General features: G+C 29.2%; 4 protein-coding genes and 1 non-coding gene across 5 annotated transcripts; 3 read left to right on the top strand and 2 right to left on the bottom strand.

The window, feature by feature from the left end:
* Window positions 1–882: 882 nt before the first annotated feature.
* Window positions 883–3,612, top strand: BX663DRAFT_478483 (uncharacterized protein; the record flags this gene model as incomplete). The annotated part of the gene is made up of 3 exons (XM_051524301.1): window positions 883–1,274; window positions 1,357–3,310; window positions 3,377–3,612. 3 exons carry the CDS (start codon window positions 883–885, stop codon window positions 3,476–3,478), a joined length of 2,448 nt encoding a protein of 815 aa, XP_051379516.1. The 3' UTR covers window positions 3,479–3,612.
* A 1,043-nt stretch (window positions 3,613–4,655) lies between these two features.
* On the bottom strand, window positions 4,656–4,728 carry BX663DRAFT_t119. The gene has a single exon. It is a non-coding gene; the product is annotated as a tRNA-Arg (tRNA).
* Window positions 4,729–7,796: 3,068 nt separating this feature from the next.
* BX663DRAFT_521210 (glycosyl hydrolase family 47-domain-containing protein) lies at window positions 7,797–10,323 on the top strand. Its single transcript, XM_051529214.1, has 9 exons — window positions 7,797–8,187; window positions 8,254–8,608; window positions 8,700–8,805; window positions 8,857–8,965; window positions 9,049–9,089; window positions 9,161–9,218; window positions 9,279–9,400; window positions 9,461–9,886; window positions 9,965–10,323. Exons 1-9 carry the CDS (start codon window positions 7,818–7,820, stop codon window positions 10,256–10,258), a joined length of 1,881 nt encoding a protein of 626 aa, XP_051379515.1. The 5' UTR covers window positions 7,797–7,817; the 3' UTR covers window positions 10,259–10,323.
* A 46-nt stretch (window positions 10,324–10,369) lies between these two features.
* BX663DRAFT_521201 (uncharacterized protein) lies at window positions 10,370–12,432 on the bottom strand. Its single transcript, XM_051529213.1, has 2 exons — window positions 11,728–12,432; window positions 10,370–11,639 (listed from the first exon to the last, which is right to left on the bottom strand). The coding sequence occupies exons 1-2, from the start codon at window positions 12,358–12,360 to the stop codon at window positions 10,398–10,400; spliced, it is 1,875 nt and encodes a 624-aa protein (XP_051379514.1). The 5' UTR covers window positions 12,361–12,432; the 3' UTR covers window positions 10,370–10,397.
* A 450-nt stretch (window positions 12,433–12,882) lies between these two features.
* On the top strand, window positions 12,883–14,495 carry BX663DRAFT_441075 (uncharacterized protein; the record flags this gene model as incomplete). The annotated part of the gene is made up of 6 exons (XM_051523435.1): window positions 12,883–13,088; window positions 13,186–13,388; window positions 13,509–13,627; window positions 13,757–13,846; window positions 13,938–14,324; window positions 14,427–14,495. Coding segments are annotated over 6 exons (1,074 nt in total), but the record flags the coding sequence as incomplete, so codon positions are not given.
* Between the last annotated feature and the right edge of the window lies 1 nt (window position 14,496).

The following is a 14,496-nucleotide window of genomic DNA, read 5'->3' as shown; positions in this document are numbered from 1 at the left end:
GTTGTTATGGTGATTTAAATAATCCTTTTTTTTTTAGGAAACTACACTATATTTCCAAAGAATCATGTCACAAGCCTTACAAATAAAAGGGACATGAGTGATGCCCTATAATAGCATTACTGTTTGTAGATTAAAAGAGTTGTTTCAAGTATAATTTGAAATAATACGAAGAATTTGACACTTGTAACCTAAAATAGTCTGGCTAATATAGACTTTTTCTTCCTTTTTAATTTGTAATTGAGAAACCTCGCATTGTAGTTTCTAAATATATAACATTTAGTCCTATCCCTCTTATTACTGGATATGTTTTTTTATAGTATTCAGTTATATATTTAAGCTTTAAAAAAAAATACATATATAAAGTGCAGACAGGTAAAGTGGATGAAGTTGACTCAACAGGAGTCAACATTTAAAAACCGAATTCTTTAGTACAAGAAAGAATAACTAGTAAGATATATATATATATATATGCATTATTACTTATATTGAAGGTAATTAGGGAAAAAAAAACATTAAATTATAATGCTAGTGCCTGCTTTGAGTGTGTCCCAATATTTTCTTAAAATAGTGTCATTCATTAAAGATTATGTAAGAATTAAATCAAATGTAAAAAGACTCACTGGTAAATATATATATCACTGAAGAAGCTTGAGGTAACTCTTATCTGTACTTCATTTGAACTATCAAAGTAAAACTTTGAATTATTCTTTGATCTATCCTTAACTTGGACTGTAAAACGAGTCTAAATTTTAAAATAAAATACCTCTTTTCTACAAATAACACACATATATGACGCATAATAAATTTATTGGCCGACAATATTTGAAATAAAATTGCTTGATTTTTATTGTCTTTTTTTTTTCTTCAATCTAAATTTATAAAATGGACGATTTACTCGACCTTAATTGGTCTACACCAACATCTGTTGTAAAACAGCCTATACCAAAAGAAAAACCAAAAGATGCATTTGCTGACCTTTTATCTACACCTCCTAAACCGATTGATATTTCGAAACTTTCTTTAATAGAGCAACAGAAATTAAAGCAACAACAAAATTCGGATTCGTCTTGGCTTACGCCTGCTCAGACAACAATGCTTAATAAAACATCAGAAACGCCTAAAAGTACTTCTACATATACATCTTCTCCTACTTCTTCATTTTCAGAAACACATAAACCGAAGCAACCTAATCTGTCCTTTGATAACTTGCTAGATCCTTTTGGTAATAATGTAAAGAAACAAGATCAAAGTAAAAATACACCTTTAAATCAACTGTAAATATGCATGAAGAAGAAAAAAAAATAATAATAATCAATTTTGTTTTGTTAAAAACTAAATTTAGTTTAATTTTATTAGACGTACTCAACAAGCAGATACACCAAATGAACAGCAATGGGATTTTGATTTATTAGACACAAAATTAACTAATGGTACAACAGCTAGTGTCTCATCTATTGACCCTTTTGATGTAGACTCGCTTATTCAACAATCAAGTAATTCTCCATTATCTCAGTCTATCGTTAATGAAAATTATCCAGAAGATAATCCTTTAGGTATCTTGGCTGAGCCTGCCACAAAGTTATTTCCTAAAGAAGAAGAAACAAAATCATTGCCCACATCGCCCTCACTACAACAGAATCAGTTATTTGACCAAGTTCAATTGGATGAGGATGAAGAAGATGCCATGCTTGCTCAATTAATTGATATGGGATTCAGTCTCCAAGAATCTAAATTTGCCATTGAAGCTACACTTGGTCAAGACCTACAGTCTGCAATTGATTTGCTGGTTCAAAATTCGACTAACACTGTTCAAAGACAACAGTGTTCTTCAAAACAACAAACCTCTTCAAATCAAACAGAACGAACTCGTCGGGCCTTATTTGAAACTAATAATAAATCTAGTTCAGTAAAGCAACATGAGTTGAATAGTGACGTTTTCCAGCCAGAAAAGATTGTAATACAGGCACAAGAGCTAGGTGGAATTTTGTACAAGAATGCTGCATCCTACTTGAAAGCAGGTCGTGATAAAGTTACAAAGGCAGTGGAAGATTGGCAGGAGCAACAACGTACGCATCGTTTGCAGCAGATGCAAGAGGAACAAAAGCGGTCCACGAAACCAAAGTGGATGATGAACAATGATGACATTAAGTTGGATATGTCTACTAATACTAAGGTTGAAAGATTTGTTGATGATGATGATGATGACCTTGAAACAGAAAGAAAAAGAATGGAAGAGTTAAGAAGAAAGCAACAACAACAACAAAAGCAGCAGCTAAAAAAGGAAAGATTGTTGTTAGACGACGATGAGCAAGAAGTTTATGTGTCTCCGTCACGTCGAAGAAATCCTCATAATATCAAATCAATATCTCAATCACCTGTTACAACTCAATTATCACAAACTACTAATATATCTCAGCAACCTTCGCCAGCATTAACATCAGTTAATGTTCGAACAAAATCTGTTATTAATGTATCTCCTAATATTATGGCTCAAGTTAACGAAGCTCGTAATTTGGGCAATGAAAAATTTAAACTGGGACAATTTGGAGAAGCTGAAGAGGCTTATAGTCATGCCATTAGTTTACTTCCTGATGGCCACGATCATCTTGTCTTACTCTGCAATAATCGAGCTGTAACACGCTTAAAAACGGGTCATTATAAACAATGTATTGAAGATTGTGATAAGGCTATCTCTTTAGCAAAGGATAATAGAGATGAGCAAACTGTTTCAGAAGGTATTGTAATTCAATGGCGTGATCAGATTCTTAAATCATTGTACCGTAAAGCAGAAGCATTAGAGAATATTGAGAAATATAGGGAGGCCTTGGCAACTTATGATCTCCTTGTGAAATATGAGGGTACAAATAACTTGAAAATTAATCAAGCTATGTCGAGATGCAGACAAGCACTAAACCCCAAAAAGAGGACTCAACCATCACCAATGCTGCAGAAAAAGGATGATTATATGTCTATGTTTGTGCCTTCAGATAAAGCTACAGTAATTTCGTCATCATCTACAGTCTCGTCCGAAGAATTAGGCAAGAGTAAAGCAGTAGCTGCCATGAGAGCTAGGGCAGCCCAGCAAGAAGCCGAAGATGCTGAAAAACTGAAAAAGACAGATGAAGTTAATGCTCGTTTATTAGCTTGGAAAGCAGGTAAAGAGCAAAACTTACGAGCTCTACTGGCTACCTTAGATACATTATTGTGGCCGGGCGCACAATGGAAAGGGGCACAGATGAGTGAATTGATCAATCCTAAAAAATGCAAAATAATATATATGAAGGCCATTAGTAAAGTTCATCCGGATAAGGTATTTTTTTTTCTTTTTGCTCAATAATACTTAAAAACACTTACCATTATATTTATAAATATATAGCTCCCATCTAATGTTACAGTCGAACAAAGAATGCTTGCAAGTGGTATTTTTGCAACTCTAAATGAGGCTTGGGACTCTTTTAAAGATCAAAATCAATTGTAAAAAGTAGTGTTATAAAATTTTTACTGCACCTAAAAGAAAAAGAAATAAATATGATCCATCTATTTAGAGAATAGAGAGCATCAAAAATATAGAATCTTATTAATAAAAAATGCATGTATACTAGTGTTTCATAAATAATTAGAATGTAATATAAAAATGATGAAAACAAAAGGGGTTTTATTACTCTATTAAGACATTATCTTTGCACAAATGATGTATATTTTTCTATGCTATTTTTTTTTCTCCATTTTTAATGTTGAACTATTCAGTTTATATACAGGCAATATATTATATTAGTTTCTTTATTAATAGAATTCTTCCTATTAAGTTTAGTAGACTTATATCGTCTATACTTTCATTTACTACATTATCTTTATTATTATATCTTTTCTACAAAATTTGTAGTATTGATTTCATCAAAGTAAGCTAGTGGTATAACAAATACTGTGCATCATACCTTTAAATAAATAAATATATATACATATTCAGGTCATTGGCAAGTAATTTAATCTTAATATTATTTTTTTTACATAGTATTATACATTCAATCCATATAAATCATTATGTCCTTAGTTTTATGGACTTTTAGTACATATTTAAATATTGTTGTTCATTTCTAATTTGTTGCTATTTACAGAAAATACTATAATACTTTATTTTTATATTATGAATATACTAAATAAAAAATGATATCTTTTTGTAACGATAATCGTATCTGATCAGAAAGTAATGAAGTAAATTTGTTGGATAATATGTGCCTGTGTAATCGATGATAGCTTCAAATAATAATAAATATTTTTTTTATTCACTAGAAAGAGATGTCACCTTGTTTAAAAATTATATAAAAATTCTTTTTATGATATATTGGCAATAGTGTTATCTTTATATCCAGTCCTTTCTTTAGGTCTGTCAGCTGATCTATTACTTTATAAATTATGCTTGATGTTGACATTATTCTCGACTTTAATTCTAACTTCACTTGTGCTGTTCTTAATACCTCTAGTACCTGGTTATTATATTGTCTGAAGCCTTCACTTTTATTTCTGTTTGTTTTCCCTACTATTAGTTAGCTAAAAAAAAAAAAAAAAAAAAAAAAAACTGTTATTACTGCCACTATTTAGCCTAAAAATATGACAAATATCTAGAGAAAAAAAATAACAAAAATTAAAAAGAAATTCGAAGCTACCAGGGGTCGAACCTGGAATCTCCTGATTCGTAGTCAGACGCCTTATCCATTGGGCCATAGCTCCTTTGGTTGATTAAAATTTATTGAAATAAAATATAGAGATAATCGAATAAAAATTCAATCGCCGATAAATGTTAGCCAATCATATTTGGCGAATATCTAATATGTGAATACCGCAATTTGTTCTTCTTTTTTTTTCAGTACACTTCCAAAATAAATTGGGACAAGGTTGTAAAATTGGGACACCAATGTTATAGAACAAGCTCTGGATATAATTATAAGTAATATTATAGTAGATGAATTACATAAGACAGGATAAATTATAAGCCTGAATATAAAATAAAACTCTGTAGATAACATCTTGTAAATAATATAAAACTTATTGACTGTTATAGAACAAGCTCTGGATATAATCATAAGTAATATTATAATAGATGAATTACATAATACAGGATAAAATATAAGCCTGAATATGAAATAAAACTCTGTATATAACATCTTATAAATAATATAAAACTTATTGACATCCAATTGTCTAGATGTATCAATTATAAGACATCGTATCATTTCTAAATATTTATTTTTATAACCTTGACAAAGGATTCAGGTCGTCTTTGATCCAATAAAATAAAACATAAAAGATATCAGGAACCTATACTCAGATCAAGCAATTTAAATCTTAAATCAGATTATTATAACACCCAATAGATAATCCATATAAATCAGTCTCTTGAGTCAACAAAATGTATATTTGAATACTAACAACGTTTCATGACTCATGTTCTTTGACAGCTATTTTTATTTCTTTGATTTAGGATTCATTAGTATAAATACAGGTAGTTGTGTAGACGCGAAATAATTCTTTATCTTTAATTCTCTTTTTATTACCTTTTTTACATTGAATGTGTTATGATTGTAGTCGTCCTTATAACTAAGTTAATAGAAATGAACCATCAGTTATTACATAATAAAGAAATTATTCATATAAAACTAGTATATTGAACTTCACAGCATAATATTCATTCTACACTCAGTTTTAATAATAGTCATTGTTAGAATGCTCGAGCAATAATAATAATTATATACATAATTCAAACAGGATTATGGCTGGTGTATTCAGTTACATAATTGTTCTTGAGTGATACATATCAGATACACATTGATAATATCGAATATTGTTAAGTAATGAAATCTTATACAATGATAATGATAGTAGCTCATAAATAATTGGTATTGTTGCAGCTAGACATATTCACTGAGAACTAATATTGATATGTCGCAGTGCAATAATAATGATTCATTGTGTTTCTAGGAACAGCAACAACTCAGAAAGAAAGAAAAAAGAATAAAGAAATATCTTATTGATCGCAGAATTATTCGGAGACGATGTTTTATGTAAAACACTTTATTATAGTAAAACTTGCTTATCTGAATCATATTTCCATTGATAACACTTACCTTGTAAAAACATATAAATAACCCTCAATTTTTCCATATAATTTTTCGTGGTACAATTTTTGTATTATCTTTAATAAACTATACAAAGTTTTCACAGACTTGTCTTCTGTTCATTCTTTTTCCATTATCTTTTGCTAATCAAAACACATATAAAAAAAACATGTTAAAACGTATAGAAGCAGTTATACTAGATTTTTAAATAAATATAATAATAGTCGAGAATTAATTTTTGCCAGTTTTGAATTTCATTTTCAAATATAATTTATATTCATATACAAATATATATAATTAAATAGAAGTTATACTGGCAAAAAAAAAAGGGCAGTAGTAGTAGTGTTATCAAAATAAGCAGTAGTTTATAGGGGTTTATAAGTAGCCTAACTGGGCAAGAGATTCAAAATGAGACTAGTAGCTTGAAGAAGAGTTTTATTTAACAAAGATATATAATTTTATACATATGATCATTGTTCATTAAAATAAGAAGAAGTATTCTGTATTTGTATATTTCTTTATAATAATTAGTAATTTCTACTTGGTTGTTGTACAAGTTACCACTGTAACCTCGTTAATATTCTAAGGCCGAGAAATTTGTGACTTACACAACAAAAAAAAAAAAAAGAAGCCTTTTTCAATTTTATCTGTAACTACTAAAAAGTGTTTAGTATGCATAAGACATTATCATTTTCCCCCCATACTGTTTGATTCTACATAGTCTATTTCTCAAAGCTTTTGTAATGTCTTATTAAAATATAGCTTGCAAAAGCGTCGAACGTACAACAATATATACTTCTAGATTGTTGATGACTGCTTATTCAGTCAATACCTGCTAGTAGGCTTGAAACACATTATTCTTACCTAATCTAGTACGTACACTTTATTTTATTTTACGAAATGCTAGAGGTACAAGAACTTGAAAAAAAAAAGAAATTCTGTAATAAGTATTTGATGCTACACAGAAACATAAATCGAGAAGATATGCAATTGTAGGATCATTAGAAGAAAGAAAAAATAGATGTATATGTATATCATATGAAAATAAAGACAAGTCCTTCGATGTACAAACTGATAAATATTTTTCTATTTAACGTTTTCACTGCCTCTACTTGTATAATTTAATAAACTGATTAGCAATATTTTTCTTGTATATAAATAAAATAACTCGACAGAATGAAAGAAATGGATTTAATCTGGAAGCAAAAAAAAAAATAAAAATAAAAAAGGGATATCCCTTTCTCTCCCCCCCTCTTTTCCCCTTTTTCCCCCCTTTTTTTATTTTATTTTATATTTCAAACCTTGGGCTTATATATTGAATAACAAATGTTTTAGTCAGTCCAGTCAATTTGAATAGCAAAATAAAGTTTAATTTTAACTCTAGAATAGTCATCAAGTTATAATAAATATGATGAAATTCAACAAGTAGTAGTTATAAAGGATTCTTCTAATGGAAAAAAAAATATTGCTTTGAAGAAAAAAAAAAGGGGGGGGAGAGAGAGAGAGATAACTATTGACAGTTTTTCTTTCTTTCTTCCTTTTTCTAGTCAGTACAACAAGAAAACTATATTTAATCAAATGTTACACATCAATAAAAATATATTTTGTTGCTCATTCCCACAAAATTTAAGAAGAATAATAGTATCCATAAATAGACATTTCTGTAAGATTTAGATATTCTCTCCTTCTTTTCCTATTTATCAAATGTTTCTATCTTATGCAATAAAATTATCAAAAAGATGGAAAATTATTCTATTTACCTTATGTGCCCTAATATTACTTGGTCACTTATGGATATTAGCCTATCCAAGACCATCCCTGATATCTAATCATAATCCTAATTCACTACCACCAATGGATAAGGTGAATAAAGAAGAAAATGTTATAACTCAAATTGAAGAAGAATTACCAACGCCTGAAAAGAAATCGATTTTATTTGGATTTGGTGGATTTTTATCTAAATTACCTAAACTTCAATATGATTTTGGCCCAGAACCGATAGAATTTACTGAATTTAGAGAGAAAAGAAGAGAAGCCATCAAAAAATCATTTATTCATGGCTGGAAAGGATATAGTAAATATGAATAGTATGTATGTATGAATGTATATAGTTTTATTAAATGATATAGTTTATATTTAGAAACCTATGCTCTAGGTCATGATGAATTAAGACCTTTAAGTAACAAACCAAAGAATCCATTTGGTGGCTGGGGTGCAACTATGATTGATTCACTTAGTACCATGTTGATCATGGAATTAACAGATGAATTCCTTAGCGTTATACCACGTTTACATAAAATCAATTTCAAAGTCGATGAAGAGATTAGTGTTTTTGAATCTACCATCCGATACTTGGGTGGTTTTTTAAGTGCTTATGAATTATCAGATAGAAAACATGATATTCTATTACAAAAGGCCAATAAATTAGCACAAGAACTTTTACCAGCCTTTGATACACCTTCAGGATTACCACATCATCTTTGGAACCCCTTAAAGTAAAATAGAATCGAAATTTGTACAGAGATTTGCAAAAAAAAAAATAATAATAATAATAATAATAATAATAATAACACTGTTATTATATAGAAATAAGCCGAACAATGATGAAACGTTGATTGCAGAAGTGGGTACAATTCAATTAGAATTCATGATGCTTTCTCAACTTACAGGAAATCCTATCTATGGACAAAAGGTGATTTAAAATATACTTATAATAAGAAAGACTCATAGTAAAGAATTGTAGGCACAAGCAATTACTGATTACTTAGACAACATGGGGTATGAACATGGACTTTATATTCAAGGTTTATTTCCTACCGTAATTAATGTTCAAAGGGGTCATTTTAAAGATGGTAAAATAATGATATATACCACATAGTCCTCACATATATATATATATATATATATATATATATCTTACTTTTATTATCAATAGCAATATCTACATTTGGTGCAATGGGCGATAGTGCATTTGAGGTTTATTATCACAATAAAGAAAAAAAAAAAAAAGGAAAAAGGGAAAAAGTCTAAATTAGTTTATTTAATAGTATTTCCTTAAAGAATATTTATTGATGAATGGAGCAGTTCCACAATATGGTCAAATGTGTAATGATAGCAACATCAAATAATAATAATAGTCGTAAATGTTTAATCATGTTTACTTAGATATTCGATCTATTAAAAATATGAAAAAGTATATGCTTCGACAAGTACCAGGCTATGACTTATTGATGTTGCCTCCTTTTGATACACAATATAAAACACATAGAGATGCTATGGATCATTTAGTAAGAATACAATAGAGTAAGAAGAGGGACTCAGTATATTGACTATTTATTATTTTATAGACATGCTTTGTACCAGGAATGCTTGCAATGGGGTCAAAAACATTTAATGAGCCAGAAGATATGGAAATCGCTAAAGGACTTTTAGAGACTTGTGTCTATATGTATCGTATTACAAGTACAGGTTTAAGCCCAGAGAGTTGGGTTATATCTAATACTGAATCATACAATCCACTTACATTCAACAAGACTAAAAATGATCTTGCTAAGCTTCGTGATTGGTGGTATGAGGATAATAAGACAGTGATAAATCAAACATACACAAGTCAAGAAGAAAATAAATCAGGTTACGTTATTGACTATGAATTACCTTTAGTCAGAGAAAGACCAAGATCTTTATATTTCGGTGATAAACGATACATGTTACGTCCAGAGACTATTGAAAGTCTATTTATCTTGTATCGAATGACAGGAGATCAAAAATATCAAGTAAAGCAAACAAAAAAAAAAAAAAAAAAAAGGTGTACATAGTATAGTAAAGTGATTAGACTAATCTGATTTTATTAGGAATATGGTTGGGAGATTTATAAAGCGATTGAGAAATGGTGCAAGACAAAAAGTGCTTATGCTGCTATTCGTAACGTAGATGTGAATTTGACAGCCAATAATACAAATATTGAATTTAATCAAATCGATTCAATGGAAAGCTTTCTTTTTGCAGAAACCTTTAAATATTTATATTTACTCTTTAGTCCACCAGAAATCGTTTCTTTGGATAAATTCATTTTTAATACTGAAGCTCATCCTTTTGTTCGTAAACAATGGAACTGGAGCAGAATCTTAAAGGGGGAAGGAGAATAAATAAAATAAAGGCCTATTTTTTTTTATACATATTTATATAAATACACATATATACATGTATACACAAAATTCTATTCTCTTCAAAAAAAAAAAAAAAAAAAAAAAAATGGATTACGCGTTGTAATAGTCTTATAAATGCTCAGCATTTCCCATACTTTGTTATTAAATCTATTAATATTTGTTGTTGATTTTCATTATTATTCACTAAACTTAACTCATTCCCTTTACTACTATTATTTTCAAGTAAAACATCAATAACGGACATGGATGGCGTGTTCAGTTCTCTAGTAGTAGAATCGATTAATAAAGATGTCTGATAAATGTCATTTAAATTATCTTGTTGTGACTCTGCTGTTGTACCATTATTGGTTTCATCATGATGATTAATTGGTTTGCATGTCATGTTAAAAATCAAATTATCCAGCATGGATGTTGTTGACGATGTTGTAGCAGTAGGAAATAAATGGTTATTATTAACTGTAGTGGTAGATAAATCCTGTATTGTATCTTCTTCACTTGGTGGAGGTGAAAAGCAATAATCATGAAAATCAAGTGTTACAGTTGTACCTGAATAACATGATGGATCTGTTGATGAAGAGTTTCTTCGACGATGTTTATTAATGGGAATAGATGACTCGGAAGATAGTAGTCGCTGTTGATCTGCTAACGCCCTTTCTGTTAAAGGAATATTATAACGCGTATTTTCTTCTTTTACTTGTATTGTCTCTTCTTTCTTTAGTAATGTGGGTATTAAAGGTATACGTGACGCATATTTACGTGGTTTTAATTCAGTTGATGCAAACTGAGCTCGATAGATATCTAAGACACGCTGTAGTAAATTCTTTTTATTGGCTAATTGACGTGGATTTAACCAAGCTAATTTCCAACCAATCTCATTACATTTTGCTTCTTCACGTCTACGTTGAGAGACAGAAGGCGTATCCGATGTAATATGTATGGCTCTAGGGAATACGCAATTATTTTTACGAAAGGTCATGTCAACTGAATCCAAGACAACAGAATCAATATTAATTCGAATTCGACATTTAGAATTAATGGATCCAATAGGATCCTCAATCAAGATGGTCTTTGGAAGAGCCTTCTCTAACTGTTCTTTATGACTGTCTTCATTCATTTCACGATGTTTACGTTTACGTAATGTGCCCTTTAATAACTTTTCTTGTCTTGCTACTCGTCTCGATCGCATACTAGGATAACGATTCCGATATGAGTCGACAGCTCTTTGAATCAAACCTCTCTTTCCTGCAATTTCTTCAGGATTTAAATAAGCTAATTTCCAACCCAAGACATTACATTCAGTTTCATATGTCCATCGATTCCCTTGATAAGCTTCTTTAGGCAAATTAGCTCTCGGATAAACCTATATGTAAAAATGAATCTATTCGTTCCTTTATCTATCTACCTCCTTTCCCTCTTTCTTTTGTTTATTATTATCATAGTAATCTTACACAATTTTCTTGCTTAAATTTGTCATCCAAGATACTTGTATCAACTTTTTCAATGTCTGTTCTGATACAATATCTACGTAACACACGATGATGAGAGTATATAAAGCTAACCCATTCAACGCCTTCTTTTATTTCAGTTGTTGTCTCATGATTTGTCAAGAATGGAGATGTATTAGCAGTAAGAAGAGGCTGTTGTTGTTGTTGCTGTTGTTGTTGCTGTTGCTTAGTTTTTCGTTGCTGTGATAATTTCGAAGTCCTATTGATAGCAGTAGTCATAAGTGCTTGTTGTTGCCGCTTGTTGTTGTTGTTGTTATTGTTATCTCGAGTCCCTTGAGAATGGGTAGCAACAAATGAGTCCTCTAGTCCATTACCCTGTTGTATTTCATCTTTTTGATAAACTAATTTCAAGTTATTCTTTTTTCGTTCCTTTATTTTATGAAGAGCTTGTTCTATAAGATTTAACTGTTCATTCGATAATGTTTCTAGTAGATTTTCCGCTATCTCTGTTGGACATAGAAGATCTTGAATACTAAGTTGAAGCTCAGGATGGTGATTATTGTGGGGTAATAATGTTTCATTGATGATTGCGGCATAATTCATAATATCATCTTTTTGACTATTTGTACCTGACATAGGGAGAGAGAGAGAGAGAATGAATGAATGGAACACAAAGAAAAACAAAGAAAAAAATAAAATAAAATAAAATAGAAATAAGAATAAAAAATAAAAAAATAAAAAAAAAATAATTATTTTATTGCTAAGCTGACTTGTAAAATAAAAGAAAAAGTGTCATTACATAATATCCACATATTTATACGCACACACACGCACACACACATAAATAAATATATAACATTCTTAGTATAAATCATGCATAAACACATTTTATGCTTGCACGTATTTTTCCTTTTCCTTTTACTTTTTCTTCTTTCTTCAAAAGAATGAATCCAATCGTATACAATAGAAAAAGAAAATTACGACAAAAACCAAATATTTTAACAATCAAACAATGCTTAGAGTTAGGACAATTAGTAGGAATTAAAAAGAATTTAAATATTCAACAAGGACTAGTAAAAAAAAAAGTACTTTTTGATTATTATTATTATGTTATATTTATTGAATCATTATCAATTATCATTATGATGGCTATTCTAGATTCCTAATAATTTATTTCGGTTAAGAAAACGAAAACTCGAAGCTATTTACTATTATTTATATCATCATGAATTAACACATAATAAAGAGCCTATAATAGAATCGTTGCAAACACATCAATTGGCTGAATACTTATTGAATACTATCTATCCTGGATATCCTACCTGTAAAGCTAAAAACATAGCTTATACAGACTATAGAGAATGGTATATATGTATATATATATATAATATTTGTCTATTATTTTCATTCTAAATTTCCTTCTACTTCTTCTTCTTCTTATCATCTATTTTATTTTTTTAGTAGAGAGAAAGAAATAGGACATATAAATCCATTAGCTTATGATTATGTACCAACAACGGAAATGTATGAACATTTAGATGAAATCTATAGAATAGACATTGATTGGAATAGTAATTATACTGGAAGCTTATCTATTGATTTATCTTCAACTGAATTAAAAAGGTCTATAGAAAGAATACAGTTCTCTTTTAATGATAAATCAAGTGAGATTATAGAATATCATTTATATTTTTGGAATTCAACTCGTACCTTATTGAAGCCTCTTTGCAAGTCTTTAAAACTAAATTCAAAGGAAATTTGGTCAAATAAAAAGGAAAAGATAGTGGTTGAAGGATTTATGCATGTTAATATAACAAAGAGTCTTAAAGAATGTCTTGTTGATTCTTTATTAAATCACTCTAAAGAAGATTCAAACAAATCAACGACACTTTCATCTGCTCGAGTAATTGCTGTACCTATATTTAAAAAAACAAATCATAATAATTTATTATCCTCCTCTTCTATGGTAGTTAAAGAAGAACAATCTTCTTCTATCAAAGGAGTAAATAATAATAGTCAGAACGAAAAGAAGATTCAACTTGAAATTGAATTACATGATAATGAAGAATATAATATTAATCATATATCAATTTCTGCAGTTATCAAAAAATCAACAGACAAGGTATGTTCATATATAAATAGAGACATAAAGTATAATAATCATAATGATGCCTTGCTATATTCTATTTTTTTTTTTTTTTTTTTTTTTTTAGTTGGTCTCTGAACTTTATCTTCAAGCAACAACAGAAAATATAGCTAAAGCTATAAAGAATAGTTTATCACCTTTAGTGACTCAAAGAACTGCAATTCATCTCCTAAGACAATATTGTACAATATCAGAAAAATTAAAAAATGCAGAAGCATTATTCTTGTCATTTCAAAATCATACTCTATTTTCTTCATCAAATAAAAAAGAAGATCAAATAAGGACCATCTCTCTTGTTGACCTTTCAGTCATAGGTCAAAGAATACGACATCCGATCAAAAGTGTTCATTGTCAACATGATATGTCCTTTGATGCTACTATTTTCTTTGATAAACATGCCCATGTTAAACTTTGGTATTGTCCAATATGCTGTGTACATATCAAAAGTTTCGAGGTAAAAAAAAAAAAAAAAAAAAAAAAAAAAATGTATACAACTAAAGCCTCAAATATATAAAAAAAGTCATTTTTTTTTTTTTTTTTTTTTTTTTAAAAAAAGGAACTACGTATAGATTATACAGCCAAATTAATATTAAATCAATATTCTTCTTCTAATCAACAAAAATGAA

This window comes from Cokeromyces recurvatus (genome assembly GCF_025118155.1).
Source record: "Cokeromyces recurvatus strain NRRL 2243 chromosome Unknown BX663scaffold_30, whole genome shotgun sequence".
In the NCBI taxonomy this organism is placed as follows: Eukaryota; Fungi; Mucoromycota; class Mucoromycetes; order Mucorales; family Mucoraceae; genus Cokeromyces; species Cokeromyces recurvatus.
The sequence above is the reverse complement of the archived record's forward strand: the minus strand, read 5'-3'. Positions and strand labels throughout refer to the sequence as shown.

Coding starts and splice junctions, on each gene's coding strand:
- BX663DRAFT_521201 (XM_051529213.1), bottom strand. CDS start 12,360: ATGTCAGGTACAAATAGTCAAAAAGATGATATTATGAATTATGCCGCA. Junction 11,640..11,727: donor AATTTAAGCAAGAAAATTGT/GTAAGATTACTA, acceptor TTTTACATATAG/GTTTATCCGAGAGCTAATTT.
- BX663DRAFT_521210 (XM_051529214.1), top strand. CDS start 7,818: ATGTTTCTATCTTATGCAATAAAATTATCAAAAAGATGGAAAATTATT. Junction 8,966..9,048: donor AAGGGGTCATTTTAAAGATG/GTAAAATAATGA, acceptor TATTATCAATAG/CAATATCTACATTTGGTGCA. Junction 9,090..9,160: donor TGGGCGATAGTGCATTTGAG/GTTTATTATCAC, acceptor TTTATTTAATAG/TATTTCCTTAAAGAATATTT.